At 35.0% G+C, this 23,108-nt stretch overlaps 3 protein-coding genes and 1 long non-coding RNA gene across 4 annotated transcripts; 1 reads left to right on the forward strand and 3 right to left on the reverse strand.

Annotated features, from left to right (window-relative positions):
• Positions 1-5,064: 5,064 nt before the first annotated feature.
• Positions 5,065-6,677, reverse strand: LOC104246742 (abscisic acid and environmental stress-inducible protein TAS14-like). Its single transcript, XM_009802618.2, has 2 exons — positions 5,921-6,677; positions 5,065-5,609 (listed from the first exon to the last, which is right to left on the reverse strand). Exons 1-2 carry the CDS (start codon positions 6,263-6,265, stop codon positions 5,418-5,420), a joined length of 537 nt encoding a protein of 178 aa, XP_009800920.1. The 5' UTR covers positions 6,266-6,677; the 3' UTR covers positions 5,065-5,417.
• A 3,342-nt stretch (positions 6,678-10,019) lies between these two features.
• Positions 10,020-13,055, forward strand: LOC138886351 (uncharacterized). The gene is made up of 3 exons (XR_011405041.1): positions 10,020-10,451; positions 11,019-11,121; positions 12,791-13,055. It is a non-coding gene; the product is annotated as an uncharacterized lncRNA (long non-coding RNA).
• A 2,814-nt stretch (positions 13,056-15,869) lies between these two features.
• On the reverse strand, positions 15,870-18,992 carry LOC138885165 (uncharacterized). The gene is made up of 6 exons (XM_070166072.1): positions 18,888-18,992; positions 18,432-18,652; positions 17,844-18,384; positions 17,166-17,658; positions 16,344-16,528; positions 15,870-16,043 (listed from the first exon to the last, which is right to left on the reverse strand). Exons 1-6 carry the CDS (start codon positions 18,990-18,992, stop codon positions 15,870-15,872), a joined length of 1,719 nt encoding a protein of 572 aa, XP_070022173.1.
• Positions 18,993-20,945: 1,953 nt separating this feature from the next.
• LOC104246741 (bZIP transcription factor 11-like) lies at positions 20,946-22,181 on the reverse strand. The gene has a single exon (XM_009802617.2). The coding sequence runs from the start codon at positions 21,677-21,679 to the stop codon at positions 21,236-21,238; it is 444 nt and encodes a 147-aa protein (XP_009800919.1). The 5' UTR covers positions 21,680-22,181; the 3' UTR covers positions 20,946-21,235.
• Positions 22,182-23,108: the final 927 nt, after the last annotated feature.

A 23,108-nucleotide genomic window follows, 5' to 3' on the forward strand; every position in this document is an offset into this window, starting at 1 on the left:
CCTTTAATTGCTTTGTTAACTATACAGCAATTCGTCCCAGCAAATATTAATATTCTTTAGGTTTAATTAAGTGTCTAGTAGATTGAGGTGTGCCATTTTAACTATATCATCCATGGCCCTCATGAGACTAAATCAAGAAATCACTTTAAGAAAAATTAAGGCATGTTATAAGCAAATTAAATCATCTATGGCCCTCATGAGTGTTAATTCAGATATTAAAAATAAACTTCGTAGTTGCTTTAGGCGCGGTAATTATATAATTATCACAGCTATTACTAAAATCCGTGGGTACATTTCATGTGACCCGATTTTTAATTTTCTAACAAGGTTAAATAGAACGTGTCGTGACTCACTGGTGCATTTCATGTAGCGTGGCTTACGATGTGTTTTAAATAACCTTGAATTAATTCTTTAAATAAATAAAAGCGGTTTTAAAGTTAAAAATGCACATAGTTTTAAAAGTGTTTTAAAATCAGATAATAGACCAATATTAATAGTTTAAGCGACCGTGCTCGAACCACGGTACTTGGAAATGCCTAACACCTTCTCCCGGTTTCCTTACTCGGATTTTTGTATTTGCGGACTATAAAACAGAGTCAATCTTTCCTCGATTCGGGATTTTAAACCGGTGACTTGGGACGCCATAAATTATCCCAAGTGGCGACTCTGAACAATAAATAATAATCACGTTTCGATTGTCACTTTAATTGGACAAACTCCCTTATACCCCTTGTCGGGGTAGGAAAAAGGAGGTGTGACAACAACAGTTGGGACCCGATAGAGGGAATTGACATTTTCCACAAATCAAACTCCCCCAAAGCATCGAGGCGTCGTCCTCGGTTGGTGTAACTAACTCAACTAATTGAGCATTTTGTTGAGCTGACGATGAACGTTGCCTTCTGTTAGAGAAGCTCCATCATCACTAGCTTCTCCATCATCATCGACAATCACGGTGTCTACGACTAGCCCGGGAAGAGGGCTAGTGATCACAACTTCCGGAGACGACTCGAAGGCATTCGTCTTTGCCTTCTTATTCTTTTCCTCGGCCCCAGAGGAACATCTTCTCTTCAGTTGTTTATCCTCCGACCAGAGACTCCGTAAAGAGGTATTTGTGCCCTCAAAGCAGGTCTGGAGATACCTGTTCGAGTAAATGCTTCCTGAAGCAGCCTCATTGCATCAGCAGGATTAGCCAAGACATCCTTCTTGGGGACAGCAACAGAGCCCGCAAGTAGACCTAATTTTGTGAACAAGTCAGAAGGGTTCAACCAAGTTCTTCACTTAAAAAATGGAAACAAGGTAAGTTTAAAGTACCATGATTTTCGGCCTTTCACCCGTATTTAAGGGCCAATTTTTTTCCACAAACAAGTTTCGGGTGTCATAACGTCCAAGATCTTCTGCACCCACCGGTTCAAGCCTTCCACCACCGGTGGGTTCCATCGAGTTGCCGAAACATGCGAAGAGTAAATGGTCAATACATCCATAGAGGAATATCTAGTAAAAGAAAATATTAAATGAAGATCTTACGAGTGCGGTTCTAAGCGGCCGGAAAGGATGAAGCCGTTGTCGGAATGATATTATTGGTGGCAACTGCAACGAATCGTTCCGTCCACCCACGGTCGTTATCTTCGTCCATGCTAGTCAATAGAGCATGGCGGCCATGCTTGCAGAGGTTTATCATACCCCCATAGAAAATCTTGGGAGAGTAGAGATTCATCATACGAGCTAAAGTTAGCTTTTCTCCAGTTTCCTGGCACAAACGCCGAAGGCAGCCAGCCGTCCTCCAAACCGAAGGACTTACCTATGCCAAACACACTTGGTAGCAGAGGCAAAACTTCGCAATCACGAAATCAAGCTCTACACTCAAGGAAAACGTACTCAAAGTTAAGGGATACGTGTAAAAATATGTAAAAGCCTTTCCCAAGGAAGGGTCACTCGCTCCGATAGATCAGGAGCAGTGATATCCAATTTGTGGCAGCGATAATCTTCCTTCACAACAAGAATACTGGAAGGATGAATGGAAGAAGGTACCTACTGACAGCCCATGTACGAGGGTTAGCAATAGGGAATTTCTCTTCGAAGTCTTTTATGGTGTTGAGTCTTCTAGGGATGATGGAACCCATCGTTGGAGGAGTAAAGTCTTCGGCCTTGCTCTTGTTCTTTGAATAATCGGCGCGCTTTAAAGAAGAAGCCATTGAATGGAAGAAGGAAAATATTTTTTTTTGTTTGAGGAGAGTTAGAGATAAGATGGAAAACAAAGGTGCAAATCAGAAGCTTGGAAAATTATGGAGTACAAGAGAAAAAGGATGATGCGTATTTGGCAGCTAAATTCATGGTCATGATTACCTCGATAATCGGCAAAAGCTGTGCTGAATCGTGGGATGACACGTGTTCGGGGCATTAAATGTGGAGAGAAGTGTATCTAATCAACCGTCTGAAGCCTTTAGAGGGAGTTATAATAATTCACGCCAAAAGAATATTTCTACCAACTCTCTGGTAACACAAAGTTATGTCACCGGAAAATAGGGGGACTATCTGTATAGGATAAAATATGATATGACACGTGGTCATATAAAGGAAGGACATGTGGAACCCAAGACGGGGATGGTCGAAGACCGAAAGCAGCTGTTTCGCTTATCACCAGAAGGGATAACGTTCATAAAGTTGTATTAAATGCTCTCCGCTCGGTAGCATTTAATAAAGAATATTATGCAGCATTAAGAGTGACGGTCCATTATAGAGAATTTGGCATTTATGTTCACCATTACATCTTCATCTATGGCACTCATAATTGATATCATTTTACGGTAAACAATAAATAACATCCCAAGACTAAAATCTAGAAGGAAAGAAAGTGATACCACAAAGAAAAAAGGACATACACAATAAGAAAAGAAAAAAAACCTACATCCATCGCCTTATTGGCAAACATTTGTAGAACATAGCAGCACAGTAAAAAAAAAAAAAAAACACAGTTCAAGCGACCCATTTAGCCCTCTTTTATCTATTGTCAAAATCACGTCGACTTTAATAAGAATCAGGTTGTTAAAGCCTTGGATTTAATTAGAGCTCATAATATTCAGTCAATTGTTTCATATTCAAGATAGTTTTAATTCTCATTCGAACTGTAATCTTAATACGTTAGTGAAACTTCATCCAATAATATATTCTTTTGGGTCCGTAAGATTTAGGGGTGTCAATGGATATTCGAAAACCGACTAAACCGAACGAACTGTACCGCACCGAATCGATTTTTAAGTTTCTTTTTAAGAAACTGTAGGTTTTTATATAAATATATAACCGCACCGATAATTAAGGTAGGTTTTTTTATTTTATAAAAATAAACCGAACAAATACCAAACCGTACTGAATGAATTTTACATGTAGAAAATATATTTATTTAGTAAGTTTAAAAATAATAATGCATTAAATTTTCTTTAAGCCTTGAAATTATGAAAACTATTACAAGCCAACAAGTAATTAAACTCAAAATACTAATTCCTAAAACCTATTATGTTACTTCTACTTAAACTAACTTATTTCAGGTATCTTTATTAGAAAGCCACAAAGTGTTCTAGCGATTATGAGTAACAAACTACAATGTATTGAATATGTTTCCTTTCATATAATTAAGATTTATCTTTTTGAATATTTAATCTTCTATAGACTTCATTCTTGAGTCCCAGCTTGGTATATCTTTCAACTCGTGTGATTAATATTTTCTTTGCCTTTGTTTGATTTCTTTTACGCTGTTGTAGAATAGTTGATGGATATATACTCTAGCCATCTTTTTTTTTAATTCATCACCCTTTTAAATAGTAAAAATGTCTAGAGAGTTTTGCTAAGTCCTATAAAAGAACGTATTATTGCAATTCTACTTCTACTGGTGAATTTTACATGATATTAAAAAAAATACCGAAAATTAACCGAACTGTACCGATACCGAAGAGAAACCGACATGATTGAGACGGTTTCGAAAAGTCTAATTTTGGTTATACATAATAGAATAACCGAAAAATTGGTATGGTACAAATTTTATAAAATAACCGGCCGAACCGAACCATTAACACCCCTAGTAAAATTCATGATCTTATATTTTTTTCTTGGTTTATTTATAGAAAAAATGTTAAGGGATTTCTTTTTTGGTTTTTCACATGGAGCTCAATTAATCCGGATTTGCATCAAAAAATCACTTTGAGAGGTAAAAAGATCTTAACTAAAAAGGACTTCATTCGTAAGGCGAGAATTCGAGACCTCATAAAGTCTGAGTAAAAATAGAAAAATACTAATCACAATGTTAAGGGAGGGACTTTTTATTCTTTGTGATGTAGAAATATTTTGGAAAATCCCACTATCCCAGTATCCACGCATGTATGTGAATGTCGTTATCCGTGGAATATCTGGTTAGGGCTATGCATGGATCGGACTAGATTGGATTAAGCATATTTTGGATTTTAGAAAATGTATTTCGAATTCGATTCGAATTATATCGGATCGGATCGGATCGAATTTTAAAGTTTGAATCGGATTGTATTACTATGTCTCAAAGTTAAAATAATATGTATATTTTCTTTATGAAAGAGCCAATACATTAATAAAAATTCATATTTATGCAATTACAAGAGTACTATGGTGCCAATATAATAATCTAGCAATTCTAAAGGTAATAACTTGGAGGTTGATGTAAAGAAATTACTGACTATCCAAAACTAAAATGTAGTATTTATACATACCCTAAGAATTTCAAATTTCGGATCGGATTATAATAAATCAATCCGAATCCGATCCAAAATTTTAATAAATACAATCCGAAATTCGAAATTGAATGGATCGATTCAGATTTCGAATATCCGATCCGAATGAACAGCCCGGTATCTGATCATCTAGAATATATAATATGGACTGACAAATTAAAATTTATTTATAGGCTAAAACTAGAAGTTAACAACATAACTTAATTATTACTTTATTTTTTGAGTTATCATATATATTGGATTTGGACTTGCTATTAAGATATATTATATTATTATATTATTGTATGTCAACTTAATTCAGAGAGTAAAAATATATAACACAATACTTAAACTCATATATTAGATCCAAAGAGTACAGCATTACACATGGGACACCACATACAACACCTTAACAAGATACATATGCACACCATCGCTTTCCACGCATAGAAGCAGTCCTGCGTCCTGATATGGAGTAGTAAACTCACTTTCTTCTTAATACACAGAAGCGGGCATGGCCGCCTATATACACAGAGTCAGCACACTGCCCTTACACAACTTCAAACATACAACGTGAAGAAAACTCACATGAGTGCATGAGATAAAATCAAGCACTACTGTTTAGACTCTTATTTGTTACTTATAAGCTGGAAATGAAAACAAAGGAACAAGCTGATAAACTTGTTCTCAGTGCATCCCAGGAATCTTGTCCTTGATTTTGTCCATCATTCCCTTCTTCTCTCCTCCTTCAGTACTATAAGTTGTTTGTGCATGTTGGTTGTATTCACCTTCCTGTTGGGCATGTCCTCCTGGCATCTTCTCCATTATCTTCTGCTTCATCCCCTTCTTCCTTCTTCCACCTTCTCCATCATCCTCAGACTGCAAACCATATAAATAAAATCACGTTAGAAGGGTATATTTCACAAAGTAGTAGAGGAACAAAAAACTCCCAATATCCATTTTATATGACACTTTAATCTTTTGTCTTTAAAAAATGACACTTTCATATATGTGAAAGATCTTTAACTTAAAATATTTCATTGCACCTTTATAGATATACTTTAATTTTATAGTCATAAAAATGTGATGACACGTTTAAACCTACCAATTATTCTCTAAGAGGAGTAATACTTTTTGATACGTGCAAAAAATTTTCTTTCTTGAACTTTTATTGATGTTACAAAACTTACAGAGCTAGAGCTGTCGGATCGACGAAGCTGTTGTTGGCCCTCATGGTGCTGAGTATGCATACCACCAGTACCCATACCCATTCCAGTACCTTGGGTTCCATACTCTCCACCCATGGCCCCCATTCCAGTACCACCCTGAGTTCCATAGGCTCCACCACCCATACCCATACCAGTACCTTGGCCTTGGGTTCCATATTCTCCAGCACCCATGCCCCCAATACCGGTACCACCCTGAGTTCCATAGGCACCAGTGCCCATGCCCCCAGTTTCCTGGACCCGGTTTCCATATTCATCAGTCTGGCGCATTTGCCCCTGGCTACCGTATCCCTCGTTGTATTGTGCCATCTCTTTCACAAAAAAAAAAAAAAAAAACTTGAAGAAGAAAAAGCTAATAGAATATTGTAGTTGCTTTGGCTATTGAAGACACAAGAAATTGAAGTTTGGTTTGTTGTGATGGAATGAGCTGCAGGAAGTACGGATTTATATAGGGAAAGGAGAAGCTGGAACGGCTAATTCGAGGCATAACAGGTGTTAAGTGGCTAACGGAGTTGAGGGTTTTAGGATAATGAAGAGTGATCGTGGCAGCTGAGAGTTGAAGACAGGTGGTGAGTGTCGGCTGGGAGATCGAGAGAGGAGTAATTAAAAGATTGGAAGAAGATATTTGACTGAAACAGTGGAAATTACGCAACTGGAACAATATGAAGGTGACACTTCGCAGCGTTACAGTGAGCGAGGTTAAGAGCACACAATGGAGGACAAGTGTATTGAAGGGTGTAGACTTGACATAAAGATGGACGAAGATTTTTAACTGAAAAATTAATGTGACACTTCGCTGCTTTAGAAGGAGGTTAATGACAAATTATTGCTACATCCAACGAAGGGAAGAGGAAATTTCACTGTCGAGTACGTACAAAAAATTTGGGACTCGGAATTCGAATAACCTTACACGTGGCATGTTAAGAGAGGCAGCACCTATGACTCATCATTCTGACATATAACTGAAAATTAGGATAAGCTCATTTTCCTTGATCCCTTATGATAAGAATTCTGGATAATTTCTGGATAAAATATCAAAGCCCGTACGCGCGCGGATGTATCTAGCTAACTGAGATAACAAACATAAGCCCTTCGCGCCCTTTGTTTTATGATTTGATTCCAATTTTCTTACTCCTATATATTAAGTGTGGTGTAGCCTTTGCTTGTATCTAGTTGTTTTTTATTTTTGGATAGTGGATACTACATGTCCTAACAAGAATTTGAAGAGAGTGAACTTACCTCAAACCTTATTGGATTCAAGTAGACAATCAAGTGACCTAGCTAATTGACAAACCGATTCTAAATTATATACGCTGAATATGTCAGAAAATTTTGTACTGTTACGGTATAAATACAATTTAACTTGTTACAATAATTTGCAACATCAATACTTATATATTCTAAAGATTTATGTGTTGTAATCTTTAAGTAACTTGATTTAAGTACTTTATACAATGTCATCAGTGCATTTAACATAAAGTCTTGAGAAATTACACATCATCATTTTATGAAAATTCTCATAACTTTTATTTGAACCATTGGGCCCAAGAGTACTCCTCCTGAATGACCCAACAATTACTCTACTAACAAAGTGTCTCCGGCCCAATGGCCTTTTAAGCGGAGAAGACTCAGTATGTCCAACTAGGGCTGCTTATCGGGCGGTTATTTACTCTTAACAGTTTAGCTTAACGGTTATTGGCTTTTAAATGTATTAATCTGCTAGCCACTCAATAAGATATCGAGTGGATTGGTATCGTTTTACCTCTTATCGGGGGGTTTATCGGCCTAATTCAACCTATATTGTACGCTACAGAAAAATAACAGTAGAATGGGAGATAGTATCAAGATAACCTTTTTGGGGCATTTGCAGCAATTTAAGGGCATAAATTCGAAAGTAGATGGTATCATTGGCAAGATTTAAGACTTCATGTTAGCTGGACAATACAATTTATCCATACAGAACAGGTGGTTCTTCTCTGGTTGTTGTGGAAACTTATTATTTCCCTATAATCACAAGCATATACTAAAACAACATAATTTAATGTTAAAGTAGAGTCCACAAGTTAAGATAAAATTTTCTATTTGTAAATTCATAATTCCAAATTAATAAGCAATTGAAGAATATAATATTACGCAGTGCACAAAAAAACATATCGGAATGTAAAAAAAGCATTCCCTGACCTTTATCTAAACTGCCTGAAACAAAATTACAGAAGGGTCAACGATTTTTGTTTTTTTTATATTTAATATATATAAATAAAAATAAATTATATATATATTCTTAACAATTATCCGTTAAGAAAATTGAATAATCCGCTCCCAAACCGATAAGTCGTTAATAAAACTTATTCAATCCGTTTCCCGTCCGTTAAGCCGTTAACCTATTACCAATAAGCCATTAAGATTCGGTTCGGTTCGATTTTCGATTTCGGATCGATTTTGAACACCCCTATATCCAACTATAGGCTGCTATCTCCTGAAATTCAGAAGAATAGTTTTACTCCTGAAATTCAGAAGAATACTTTTACGGTAATCCACTCCACTGCATTTGAATGACTCGTTTACGTTCTATAAAGTAATGTTTCTGAACTCCTACTCACATCCTCTTCTGGATGGAATGGCCCTTTCCCCACAAAAGAAAGAAACTGTTTTTTTGTTTTTTGAAATGACGGAATTGAGCAAAATCATGAGATGCTGGAATTTCGTACAATTCCCTATTCTTGAATAGAGTGTCTATTTCAATAATCCGATCTCATTTAATTTGGGATTATTCGGCAATATAGGGTCGAATTCTCTCTAAAAACAATGTAATTAAACTTCATAAATGTACCAATGGGGTAGATCAAAAAAATTATACATACTATATTATTCTGCAAGCGACCTAGTTCATTTAGTCATCATTTCGCTCAACATATAGTTTTGTTTGATGAGATGAGCATATTTTTAAAATTTGACATAACTTGTACATAGTATCCCTTCATGCTACAGAACACTCCCACCACCTTGTACTGATCATTGACAAATTAAACCATATACTAATAATTCCTATGGAAATTAGAAGTCAAATTTAGAAGATGGCATTGCTCAAAGTTAATTTGTCCGTCCGTAAATCGCAGTGGCGGGGTTCGACTGGGTTGAAGAAGAAGAGAAGTCAAGCATGAAAGAGAAGAACCAATTAGAGTAGCTAAGGAGACCTGCCTGGAAATCAAACAAGAATGCTAATTTTATATATAAAATTCAACAGCCTCAAGATCGAAGCAGGCAAGTCATCCTTGGCTATCAAACGGTTCTTACCCTTCATGTTAGACCTCTCTCCTTAATTTCCTGATTAATTCTCTTCATGCTAATTAATTTGCTCCACTAATAATGACTTTAGAGATCCAACCCAACTATTCTATTTATAGCCCAACGGAGAATAGAAATCTAATTCTCTCATTCTGCCTTTTACCTATTTCCTCAGGCAAATTGGTCCAACATAATTAGTACGTCTGTCCAGATTGCATGCATGTAATGCCATTTTACCTGGTTACCATAAAAGGATACATTCCCAATTTCCCGTGACGGTGAGCACATGAAAATAGCCTCATATGATTTATGTCCTTTGACGAGAAAGAATTTCAACGAGGACGAAAAAAAACATAAAAAATGGAATATCGAATTTTTCAATAAATATGTGCAATTTATCTCATAGGAGTCAACTAAATTAGGGAAGTGGAACTAATTCCTGGAATCAAGCCTTTTTCTTTAGTTAAGTTCCAACAATAAAGATATTTATCAATATCTATTTTTTAAAAAAAAAAATCCAAAAACATATAGTAATTTATTTCCTAAATAAACTGAGAGGAGCAGGTTTGCATTTTGACAGTGTAACAATATGGTTGTTGCTTGATGGACTCTTCTATCAATATTCATGATGCGTGACTCAATTTATTTGCTATAATTATAGCGTGATTTACTTTTCCAGTTCTAGTGGCTAACTTTTTCTAAGCCTAATATCCCTCTATATTAACACAAGAATAGGAGCGCAACTTGCTCTTCAATGGTGTATGATAGGAATGGATCACACTAATGCGCATCCGATTCATTTAACTTGGTCTACTTTCTATAATTAGGGCGTTTTCGCATTGTGAGCTGTAATTTGACAATACGTTCATATTGTGTAAATTTAGGACAAGATATTTTCGACTGCCTAGCTAAAACTTTCACCAATATCATCATTTTGGCTGGTTGGCTGTATTTGTTATTTGCGCAGAGACGTGAAAAGTCTCTGCTAGCGCTTGATCCAAGGATTGTATAGTCCTACTATATAAGATATTCCATCTAGCTGTTGAATTTGGATCATTATATGGAGAATTAGAGGTGGCAAATAGACAGATTAAGTCAAACTTGGGCGGTGGGAACAATCGAGTTAATGGAGGATTATGATTAGCTAGGATCAAAATACATGGTTTAGCATGAAATTAATTGTTTGAGCTGCGGATACTCTGTATGCACGGTACGTGACGTGTAATTTATAAATAATAATTGCAAGCTACGGTTTGGTGAGATTTTAGTTAGGTTGCATATATGAACTTTTCCGGCATGCACTATATAATATGGCCATAACAAAAATTTACTTTATTTGGATACAAACCCGTAGTATATATGAATAATCATTTGCAATGCAAATATTTGCGTGATTTGATTGGTGAGTTATAAATGGGATGAGTGGGCGATGGTATTGGAAGATTACAAAGGTAATAGAAGTAATATTGCTGTTATATTCGCCTTTCCATAAATTAAACTATTCCTTTTGGACTTTGGCCTCTCTCTATAGAGCTAGAATAAAATCCAACGCTATGTTGAAAGAATCTAACAACAGCAACTTGTCGCCATTGCTACACAACTCTATGATTGTTAACTTACCCGTGGAACAAAGTGAATTAAAGCATCCATGGAACTTTCATTATTTCTTAATTTTTCTTTATGATTCACCTATTATGATGGTCTGAGACGGATCCAAAATTTAAAGTTTATAGGTTCTTAACCACCTGTTAACTAATCTTGTCAACTTTTATCCCAGGTACCCTCTGGTTGTGGCATCACAAATTTCTTGGTTAACGAATTTTCAGAGAGTGCATCTCTGGGCAAACAAATCACCCGGCTGATGAATTCATCTGAGAATGGTATGTTTCGACCCGTTTCAGTTCATGAATTCACCATAAGGTCCTCCATGCATATAATAAAAGATGCCAGTAATAGGGCAAATACCTACTTTACAAGAATGTGACGATATTGCATAAAAAAACAAGAAAAATTGCAAATTCCTGAGTATTTTGACGATTTGCTGGTAATGTAATTAAAAGAGATATCCTGGGCCATCTTTCTTGGTTCTGTACTTCTAGTTTACTAGCCCCATTTGAAACTAAAATTACAATGGATCCTAGCTAGGGAGAAGTGCAACAATAGCCACTTTTAAGTCCGATATTTAAAATATATCTACAATTTATAATGTCTTTAAAGATTAACCAATTCAAAAAATTTCAGGATTAAACTAAGTGTCCTGAATTTTTGAGCTGCTAATTTCAAATTCAGTATTAAGGGTACTGAATTTTTTGAACTATTAATTTAAAATTCAGGACATAAGTTTCGAACTTTAGGACACGATAGCTTGAAGTTTGTATTTTGAGGTTTAAACCCTAGGACTTCAGGACTAAGTATCCTGAATTTGAAAATTCAAGACTTAGTGTCCTGAATTTTTGAGCTGCTAATTTGACATTCAAGACTAAATGTCCTGAATTTCTGAACTACTAATTTGAAATTCAGTATATAAGATTCGAACTTCTCGATAGGGCTGCTTATCGGGCAGATTGGACGGTTATTTACTCTTAACGGTTTGTCTTAACGTTTATCGGTTTTTAAATGTATTAATCCGCTAGCCACCCAATAAGATATCGAGCGGATTGGTATCGGTTTACCTCTTATCGGGCGGTTTATCGGGCTAATTCAACCTATATTGTACGCTACAGAAAAATGACAGTGGAGGGAGATAGTAGCAAGATAACCTTTTTGGGGCATTTGCAACAATTTAAGGGCATAAATTCGAAGGTAGATGGTATCATTGGCAAGATTTAAAACTTCATGTTAGCTGGACAATAAAATTTATCCATACAGAACAGGTGGTTCTTCTCTGTTTGTTGTGGAAGCTTATTGTTTTCCCATAATCACAAGCATATACTAAAACAATATAATTTAATGTTAAAGTAAAGACCACAAGTTAAGATAAAATTTTCGAACTTTAGGGCACGATGTCCTGAAGTTTGAATTTTGAGGTTTAAACTCTAGGATGTCGGGTCCTGAAGTTTAAATAAAATTGTCTAATCTTTAAATATATTGTAAATTGTGAATATATTTTAAGCATGATGCTTAAAAGTGACTACCTGATGTCATTTCCACTCCTGTCTAGTCAATTTACAAGAGTGCTTGACATACAAAATATTGGATAAATTGTCCAGATAAAACTGTTATACTCGTTTGGTTAGCGGAATAAGAATATTAATCCAGAAATAGAATATAAAATTGTATGTATCCTATGTTTAATTATGGGTACTAGCTAATTTCTGAATATATTTTATATCAAAATTGTAGTATTATCTATTTCAAATTCTATATGGGATATAGCTATTCACATGGGATAATTCAGCCCGTGGAATATCCTTATTTATCATTATTTATCCCACAATTGAATCAAATGATTGAGTTTGGTTGCATTTTCTTGTTTTTCCTTTCCTTACCCTCATTGTCGCACGCCCCTTACATGTGTATTGCATTTTTTGTTTTTCCTTTCTTTTTAAGGTCATGGAGAGATTGAATCCTTCCCTTTCATTCATGGAGAGAATTTGGAATTTGGAAGCTTCAAACTTCTTGATAAAAAACCGAACCAAACTGCCTCGTGTACACCCTTAGCACTATGTATTACAATTAAGAGTGTGCATGGACCGAGTTAGTTTGATTTTTATCAAAATCAAACCAAACCAACTATATTGGTTTGAATTGGTTCGATTTTATCGGGGTTTTCAAATTTTTTGTTACATGAATATTATTTCAATCTTACTTTGTTAAAGTATAAATAATGTTTTGATAAGTGAATGTATGAATTAGTAAAAATTAAAAAAAAAAAATAGACAAACATGATTTATTAAAATATTTTTATAGGAGAACTTTTTCAGTAATACGTTATAGTTACTTTTTACTCGTCTAACAATGATTTTTCGTTGATGTATGCTTTCAAGGTTAACCGAATTTAATAATTAAATATAAAAATCAATATGATACCTAACCAATGATATATTCTATCTAATTTTAAATTATCAAAATATCATTTCAAATTCAAAAAAGATACAAGAAATCTTGACGTATGAATATGAAAAAATAAAGAGATGATTGACGCATTTTAATAACACTTGATAAGAAAGTGATACAAATTATTATTTAAAGTAAATAAAAATAAATATACTTCATACTTCTATTAAATATTACATCTCATAAGAGGAGCCCAAATATTTCGTGACATTTCTTATAGAAAATTCTATATAAAGTCTTGGAAGTATATATAAAAATTATATATTTATACGCAGCTTTGGTTCGGATTTTTTTTACTCGAATTTTTTAATTGATTTGATTTGAATACCCTAATTATAATGTAGAAGATAAATAGATTAACAACTATCACGATTGATAAGAAAAAGGGAAGATAAATGAGATCCAAGTCTTTGGATTTCAATTTTACCCTATATAGTTAGTATACTTCTTTTTATTTTTTGGAGTGAATGACCTTGTTCTGCATTTGGAATTATACAATTCTGCTCAGTAAAAGCATGCGGAATCTTCTGATAATGGTTGTCCGCATATGGTCTAATAGTGTTTCTTAACTAATAAATGTCATGGCCTTAACTAACATGCAATTCATGAAGTAGTAAAAGCCAAATAAAATAGGCTACCCTAATTTTTATGCAGATTATGCTCCAACCACATATCCCAATATTGTTAATCACATGCCTATAGTTGTAAAAAGAAAAAGAAGAAGCGACACTAATTAGACCAAATCAAAGTACAACAATCACTTAAGTACGGACTAATTGGGTCTTATGACTTTGATTCGGGCGAGGCCATTAGTCTCCAGTAACAGGTTGTACACGTTACATGCCACTTCTCTTAAGAAGTAATAATCTAATTAATTAAATGAGAGGCCCTTAATTGGCCTGAATTTTAAAATTGGTGCTCTTTACTTTATTCTGGAAAAGCTAGACGTCACCGACAGATATGGATCTTTAATTAATTTTGATTAGGCATCTTTACTTATATCTTAAGGGGTGTGCGACAATGAGATTAAGAATAAAGAAATAGAAAAAGAACCTGACATGTACAATTGCTTAATTATAGTAACATTTTCGTTACAAGAAAATTTTAGTGGACTAGCATATGCTTTGTTTCTTTGTCAGTATTATCCCGAAAAACCAACGATCCCAAATTGTTTTAAGTGTAATTTGTTTGTCTAAACCCATGCTTTCTTCTTTCTTAGCAAAAAAAAAAAGGAATAATGAATTATAGAAGTACTCGTGAATGCTTAGATGTGCATAACAATAACTTGGAAGTTGGCGGGAGCAACTATACTAATTAAGCCGGGAAGGTAATCAAATGCTATAATTCACACTGCATGTACCTGATTATACAATTTTCTTTTCTAGATAATAAACTTAATTATAAAAATTGCAGAAACAGAAAATGATTTTGATAGGTGTGTGACCACGCCCAGCCCAACTATGCCTTATAAAAAGGACTAAGCGGTCATTGCAAATATAATCTGGTTTACAAGTCCGGAGTCGAATCCTACAGAGAACTAAGGCCTAGCTACAAATGTTCAGTATCACCAAGAAGACAAGCTTGAACAGTTCCTAACTTATAGATATTAAGATTCTCGTGTTTAACTAAGTAACTAATAAATTAAAATAATAAATTAACAACTACAGATACTAAGGGTGTCACACCTCCTTTTTCCGGCACCGCGAGGGGCGTAGGAGTTTTTTCCAATTAAAGGACAATTAAAACGGGATTTATTTATTTATTTATTTCAGAGTCGCCACTTGGGAGATTTAGGGTGTCCCAAGTCACCAATTTTAATCCCAAATCGAGGAAAAGAATGACTCTGTATTACAGTCTGCGAACCAGAAATCCGGATAAGGAATTCTGTTAACCCGGGAGAAGGTATTAGGCATTCCCGAGTTCCGTGGTTCTAGCACGGTCGCTCAACTATTATATTTGGCTTATTTATCTGATTTTTTAAATAATTAAGAACTTATATGCAAATTTAGCTTTTAAAACCGCTTTTATCATTATTCCTCTTATTATTTTATACAAGAATTGCAACGTTGTGAAAACGCATCTCGAACCACGTCACAACCAGTGTACACGTGATTTGTTGACGCATTTTGACTCTGCCAAGATTGGGATTTGGGTTACATAAATGCACACCCATGTTTAAGAAAATTCCCTTATTAAATATGCGCCAAAATACTACGCGTTATTATACTATTAGTTTATGTTTGATTTTATACACCCATTTACACCCTATTGCCTTCTTTCCAATTAGAAGGGGAACTAAGTCCCAAGTTTTATTTGCATACAATGCTTGGAATTCTTGATTCATTGGTGCTTGCCAGGCAGGCTTCACAGTAGCTTCCTCATATGAGCTAGGTTCATATTCATGTGAGGCAGTTCCCATCAAATACTGACAGGTGGAATTTACAATATTAGGTGAATTATCATGAGGCTTGGGTACAGAGGTATTGAAGGAAAAAGACTGTGTGCTTTGGCTATCATTTGGAGAGGATGATTGGTTCTGATGAGTCTGCTGAAGTTTGGAAAGTACACACTATTAGCCTTTAAGATAGATAGGAATTTTCAGAGTTCTTGAAGGTCTACTCTGATTTAAGACTGAAGTACCTGGATCCTGGATCATGACAGTTGGATTGTGAGGAGAAGTAGGAGAAACCTCTCTTGGACTGTCAGCAACAGGGAAAGTTCCTGATGTTTGGCTGCCCAAGGGTGACTGAGAAAGTCAGGAGTCATCATCAAAAGGGTTAGATTGAGGTGAAATCAAGTCTGATTTAGAAAAAGGCTAACTCCTAGGCAGGTTCCCTAGTGACACTTTATGGTAATTTTCATTCAGTAAGTGTGGAATACTTCCTATATCATTAGAAGGAAAGAGATCATCTGACAAATATGACTTCATTTGAGGAAATGAGGGGAAAACTTTACTTGACTCAATGAACAGAACAAATGGGAACATATTCTCATGGAATACTACATCTTTTAAAATACTTATCTTCTTAGTGGCCAGATTTAGTACCTTATAGCCTTTTGTCCCAAAGGGATATCCCACAAAAATATGAGGATTAGATCTTGGTTTCTTTGTGTGTTTTGAGAGTGGTAGGAAAGCATAAACAACCAAAACTTCTGAGATGGGAGTAACTTGGTTTCTTTTGGTACAGCAGTTCAAATGGACATTTGGTCTTGAGTGATGAAGAGGGTAGTCTGTTTATTAGATAAGCAGATGTCAGAATGCACTCTCCACAATACTGCATGGGTAGTTTTGATTGATACAAGAGTGTACTGGCTGTTTCTAGCAGGTATTTATGTTTTCTTTCCACCATACCATTTTGTTGTGGTGTATATGGGCATGTTCTTTAATGTATAATGCCCTTTGATTGGAAAAATGAGGTAGCTTCAAGGCTAGTGAACTCAAGACCATTGTCAGTTCTTATGGCCTTGATGTTAGTATTGAATTGGTTTTCTACCATGGCAAAAACGGCCTTGATAGTGTGTAGGGCATTGCTCTTACAACTTAATAAGTGAGTCCATATGGACATGCTGTAATCATCTACAAGGGTGATGAAGTATTTATATTTGTTATGTGTTATAACATGATATGGACCCCACAAGTCAATGTGTAGAAACTCAAAATTTTTGGTAGTCAGTGTTGTTCTTTCTGGGAAAGGTAGCCTGGCTTGTCTTGCCATTGGACAAATAGGGCAAAGAAAAGATTGTTTGGGTGCAAAGTTGATAGGTATAGAGGAAATCCCTTTCATTTTGACAAAAGGCACATGTCATAATCTGTTATGCCACAAAAGATCAAGTAAATGTTCTGTAGTAGAGGAAGCATTAGACAAACAAGAGTCACTTTTATTGCTTGAACTATTTACAGAATAATGTGAATATGGAAGAGAACTACTTCTATTACTACTATGAGATGGGGTAACCATAGCGGGAGCAACAAGGATAGTAGAAACCAGTTTATTTGTGTTAGCTAATTGGGAAGAAGAAAATGAACTATATGTGTTGACCACAGAATGTACCTTATCTTTATTACTAGTAAAACATGGAATGGATGTACTAGAAGAATTAGATGAGGTTGAACCAGTATTGCAGTTGCTTGAACAATATAAGTATAGGTCAGTCTTGGCTTTACCAATCTCCAGTGGCCTCTTTAGTAAAAGGCCTTGTAAAAGAATACAAACGTATTTGGCGAATACTATAATACAGTCAAGCTGAACTGTTAAATAATGGACTGATATCAGATTGAACTTAAAACTGGGAACAAAAAAGACCTTCTTGAGGCTGAATCTAGGACTTAGAACTACATCATCAATCAGTGTCACCTTAACCTTGTAGCCATTTGGTAGGGTGACTAAGTATGGGTAAACTAAGGTTTTGATATTGGTTAGAATTGATTTGTTATATGTCATATGATTTGTGGCTCCAGAATCAAGGATCCAAGAGTCAGCATTTGGACTAGAACTATCACACAAATGGACACTAGAATCAAAGTGAGTAAAGCATGCTGAGATACCTGCAAAACGTTCACAGCTCCTCCATTGATGGTATTGCTTGTGGATTTGTCTTCTTCTCCTTGAAAGCTTTCCAGGATGCTGAGCAATTGGCCATATTGTTCTTTAGTCAGACTGTGCATATGTCGACTCTGTTCCTGATCCTGAGAGCCATTTCCATCATCTTTCATTGCAGCACCTTCACTTGATGACCCAAATACATTTCCAGCAATTCTTCTTCCCTTATTGAACTTGGAATTCTGTGGGAATCCTTGAAGTTTGTAACACTTATCATTAGGGTGTCCTGGCCTCTTGCAGTATTCACAGAATGGCCAAGGTCTATTATTGAGCTGATTTCCCTTATATCCACTGTTGGTGTTATTGTTTCCCTGTTGACTGTAGTTTGTTCTGAAGTTCCTATTTCCTGATCCACTTGCATTCAAGGCAGTAGAATCCATTGAAAAATTATTACTTGGTTTGACTTCCCTTTGCTTCTCCTCTTGAATGAGAATGGAGAAGGCTTGAGCTATTGTTGGAAGAGGATTTATCATCAAAATACTTTCTCTACGACAGTATACACTTCGTTAAGCCCCATCAGAAATTAAATTAACCTTCTATCATGTTCAACTTTATGCATGTTTTCTCTTGCTCCACAAGTGCATTTGCAAGCACATTTGGCATGTATGTTCAGCGTGTTGAGTTCCACCCAGAGTTTCTTCATCTTTGTATAATATCCAGTGATGTCCAAATTCCCTTGGCTCAGATCATTTATTTCTTTTTGGAGCTGATACAACTTAGCACTATTAATTGGATCATATTTGTCCTCTAATTCCTGCCAAAGCTCTTTAGCATCATTGGTGTATAGCAAGCTGTTCGCTAGCTCTTAGACAACGAGTTAAGATCCACGAAATCACCATATCATCGCATCGCTCCCATTGGTCGAGGTTAATAGAATCAGGATCTGGTTTCTTACATTTTCCGGTGATGAACCCTAGTTTGTTTTTCATGGAGTGTGCTCTGAGGATTCCTCTTCATCATGATCGATAACCAATTCGGTCTAAAGCTACCGGAACTAGCATAGATCCAGCACTTTTTGATGGATGCATGTACAACGAACTTGTTGAATCTAGGGTCGTTTTGTCTGTCACCGGGACTTCGTTCTCTCCGGCCATGATTTAGCTCAACTAGGATGAAATCGTTATCAGCAAAGGTGAATTACTAGAATTAATCGATTAATTGATCGATTTCCACATAGAAACCCTAATTCTCAAAAAACAAAATAATGATCAATTTCTGATCATGCGAGCAGAGGAACGAAAATTGTAAGAAGATGAAGCTCTAGGTTGTTGCATGGGCTCTGATACCATATGAAATTCAGAGGTAGTCGAGGTGAGTGACATGAGCTCAGCGTGAGCTCTAATGGAGGAAGAGAGCAGATCGTGCAAAAAAGAGATAAGGCACAAAATGAAGCTTCTAGAAAGAGGAGCCGATTTTCATTATTACAACTCAAAATGAAATTACACAGTTAATTTCCTATTTATAGTATCTAGACAAGTACCTCATATCAGCTAACTCCCTAACCAATATCTAATACATGTATGAAAGAATAAAAAAAATACAATGAATTACAAGGTGTAGAAAACAATGTATATGAATAATCTCAACAATAGGGTAATCCCTGTCCTTAAGGAATTCAAATCCTATTATATTACTGGAGTGTATGGCAGAGTTCTTTCAAAATTTACAAAGCCAAAAAGAAGTTCAAACTCCAAAAAATACTTGAATTTTCCCAAGAGCATGACGTGAATATTTGAGGGTGAAGAAGAGAAGTAAATAGTTAGGAATATCTAACTGTACTTACGTCTTGGAGGGGTAAAACAATGTAACACCTCAGATCTCTGTTAAAACAAACATAACTTTCATGAATAGGTATTTTCAACATCCATTTTATTTTGAAATAAATAAGATTGATGAATATAATTATTTAATTTTGAGATATCCGTACTATATATAGTATAGTCAATTTTGATTTTTCGTCCGTTAATGTATTTCAAAACGTAATTGAAGTGGTTAAAAATGTTCCTTTCTTTTTGTATTCTAACAATGCGCGACAACTTGCATTCTCTTCTCATCTCAATCACAATTACACCGTAACATATGCAAGATCCTTTTACTAAATTTAATGTAATTTAAACATTTAAATGGTGGGTGTGAGATCAATTTATGAAATCATTATTGTGAAAGATGTCTTATCATGTTAGGGCATTTAAATTAAACTCTAATCGAAATTATGTCAAATGGAAAGGAAAAGAACCGTTAGAACTAGATACCCTAAGCCTTCATTTCTTTAGGAGTGGATGCCAGATGATATTATGACATTATTTTATAATGGAGATGAAATAATTTGCAAATTTCTTTAACGCGGTTCAGGTATCCCATCATATAGAAGGCGGAAAAAAAAACATAGCCGTGGAGGTCCATGATTATGCAAGTGATAACGACTTCAGTAATCTTCTAGACAATTATTAGCCATAGTTAGGTTTAGTTTGTTGTCTTGATTATATTAATCATATTAATATATTATTTTTCCAATAATTCAAGCTTGATATTTCCATTTATAGATATTTTCTTTTCCAGCACGTCCGAGAAGCCTTGAACCCTTAGATTAAATAAATGACAAAGAACCTCCACTAGAAACTTCCACTATAACATTCTCCAATAATTAAAGTTTAATGATCACTTTAGCAAAAATTACCAAGTGATAGATATTGTATAAACTTATATCACTGCTTGCAATAAAGAGAACTAAAATTGATCTTAAAGCACCCGCTAAAAATATGTATTTACTTTTTACCTTTAGCACGCTCTAGAAACTATTTATATTCTGTAGCCGAAAAGTGTATAAAATTTGTATAACTTTTGTATATAATATACAGAATTTATATATATATATACAAAAATATACATTTTTCGGCTATTATTTTGAGAGCGACTATTTTCTCTAAAAATATAACTAGAGGAATTTCCTAGCTATATAGCTGGTCCTTTCACCAGTTTCCGATCAAAAGTAATTTAATTAAAGGAATAAAGAGAGGTTAACTATAAACAAAGCGAATAGCAGCGTGTTACACACAAGACTAATGGGATCATCTTTATCTTTAATAAAATTACAAAAGAGACAAGCAACTTAATAGTACTAATTTAGTAGCAATAACCCATTCACAAACCAAGAAGGTGTCAACAACTATTTTATCAACCCTCATTTAATAAGTACTTCTCTTTTCTTTAAAATCCAATTATTTATTAGTGAAACCTAACCAAACGCCTCCATCTAGAGCCAAGCCAAGAGTCTACAAACAACAATATCATTTCTTTTTCCTCTAATTGATTTTTCAATGACCAAATGATATACAGATCAGTACATGAAGACATCAGCAGAAGCCATGATTGGCTGATTCACATGTAGCAAATTCCAAGGATTCAAGAAATCATCTTCACCATTAACCTCTGTGTCGTCAATTGTTGTTGCTACAGAGTTTACCGAGTTGATGCAATTTATGATCTCGTTTAGGGACTGAAGCCTGTGGCTTAATTCTGCCATTTGTGCTCTGAGAACAGAGTTCTCTGCTTCCACATTCAAACAAACCTGAGTCACCATGTTTATGTTGGTCACAATTTTGTTGTTTTGATCTTTGAGTTGATTCAATTGAACCACAAGATCATTCAAATGCTTTTGCTTCTTCATTCTTGATCTTCTAGCTGATTCTCTGTTCGATATCATTCTTTTGCGTTTTCTTTGGTCCATTAGTTGCTGAATATCCTCTGACCCTGAAGATGTTCCACTAGGAGAAGAAGCCATAATAATTGTATTTTAACACGTTATAACTGAACAAAGTATGAATAACTATATGAGTAATAATAGCTAAATTAGAATCAAGGCTATAGATATTTGCTGGAGCTTAATATTAAGTTAATGAGAAAAAAAGAAAAACGGAAGGTATTTTCATGAGAACACGTAGAACCAGTAGAGGAAGACAACAGAGAATGATTGAACTAAGTGAGTTCCACGACGAAGGGTTGAATTAATGGTAAAACCAGAAAGAAGGACTTCACTAATTACTGGAGACATGAGTCCCAAACATCAAGAACCAAGGCTCTACAGCTATGCATTAAAATAAGAGAAAATATAGGAACAGAATAACGTAAACTTCTGAAAATAGAGTAACAGAGTCTCAAAGGAGAAGATGAGAGGAATTAGGGATGAGGAGAAAGATAGAGAAATATGATTAAAGCAGAGTTTCAGAACATATATGGAAGAGATGAAGAAAGGAGGAAGGGGCTTTTGATATAAATGGAGATCCATTTTATAGACATGTTTATGGTCATTGAAGCCAATAAAATAGTACAATGATGAGACTATCTACCAAATATAAAATTCCAAAAGACATAAAGCTTATTACGTAAAGCTTAGAGAAAAGAGTGGCTTTCTATTGGTTAATTTTCATTTTATTAAGGTAGGTATGGGAGAAATTTGAATATATGACAATGCGCTTCACATGCATACCACTTGGTTTTACTATTTGGAAGATTATATTCTATCACACATGCTGTAAAGTATGTGATTTACAATCTTGTCTTGTTAAAGAAAATAAAATAAAAAAAGCCTACAAAAGTTACCTCACCATTTCAAAAAGAAAGTACGTCAAAAAAGGTTGAGCTTAAAACTATGTGTTGTTCAAAAGTTATGCGGCATATATCATAGAATCTATTTTATGTTTTAGATTATTTCCGGATAACTTCTTAGACAAGTTAATTTCCAAGCTCAAGGAGATGTGTGCAGTCTCTTCATGTATTTCTGAGGACTTGGTTGTAATTAATCTCGTAACTCGTAGGCATGATCACGCAAACAAATGATTCCCCCCCCCCCTCCCCCCTCCTTTTAGCTTCAAGTATGTATGAGGTAAAATTGATGAATGAGTAAGTTTCGAAGGCACGAGAATCGGAGACGAAGATTTGAAAGGAAGATATCAGTCAGAGAAGACAATATTCAATGAGCAGCCCTTACAAAGAATCTTTGTATTTATACTCAACCGTTATGCAATCAGAGAAGTTTTATTCATATTAAAGAAGAGCTTGATTTGGGGATTTTGTCTCCTTGAATTGAACTATAAATAGAAGAATTTTGTATTCATTGTATGATACAAAAACATATGACACAAAAAGGCTAAACTTGCTCTTGTTTTATTAACAACTTTCTTTCTTTCTGTTCTACATAGTGTTCTTATTCT

Source organism: Nicotiana sylvestris, chromosome 2 (assembly GCF_000393655.2).
Source record: "Nicotiana sylvestris chromosome 2, ASM39365v2, whole genome shotgun sequence".
NCBI classification, from domain to species: Eukaryota; Viridiplantae; Streptophyta; class Magnoliopsida; order Solanales; family Solanaceae; genus Nicotiana; species Nicotiana sylvestris.

What these genes read in the sequence shown, in the direction of transcription:
- LOC138885165 (XM_070166072.1), bottom strand. Translation starts at nt 18,992, where the DNA reads ATGGCCGGAGAGAACGAAGTCCCGGTGACAGACAAAACGACCCTAGAT. An exon ending in AAAGTTGAACATGATAGAAG is followed by an intron (nt 18,385 to 18,431) that starts GTTAATTTAATT and finishes ATACTGTCGTAG; the next exon opens with AGAAAGTATTTTGATGATAA. An exon ending in GAGCTGTGAACGTTTTGCAG is followed by an intron (nt 17,659 to 17,843) that starts GTATCTCAGCAT and finishes AATGGCTACAAG; the next exon opens with GTTAAGGTGACACTGATTGA.
- LOC104246741 (XM_009802617.2), bottom strand. Translation starts at nt 21,679, where the DNA reads ATGGCTTCTTCTCCTAGTGGAACATCTTCAGGGTCAGAGGATATTCAG.
- LOC104246742 (XM_009802618.2), bottom strand. Translation starts at nt 6,265, where the DNA reads ATGGCACAATACAACGAGGGATACGGTAGCCAGGGGCAAATGCGCCAG. An exon ending in GATCCGACAGCTCTAGCTCT is followed by an intron (nt 5,610 to 5,920) that starts GTAAGTTTTGTA and finishes TATGGTTTGCAG; the next exon opens with TCTGAGGATGATGGAGAAGG.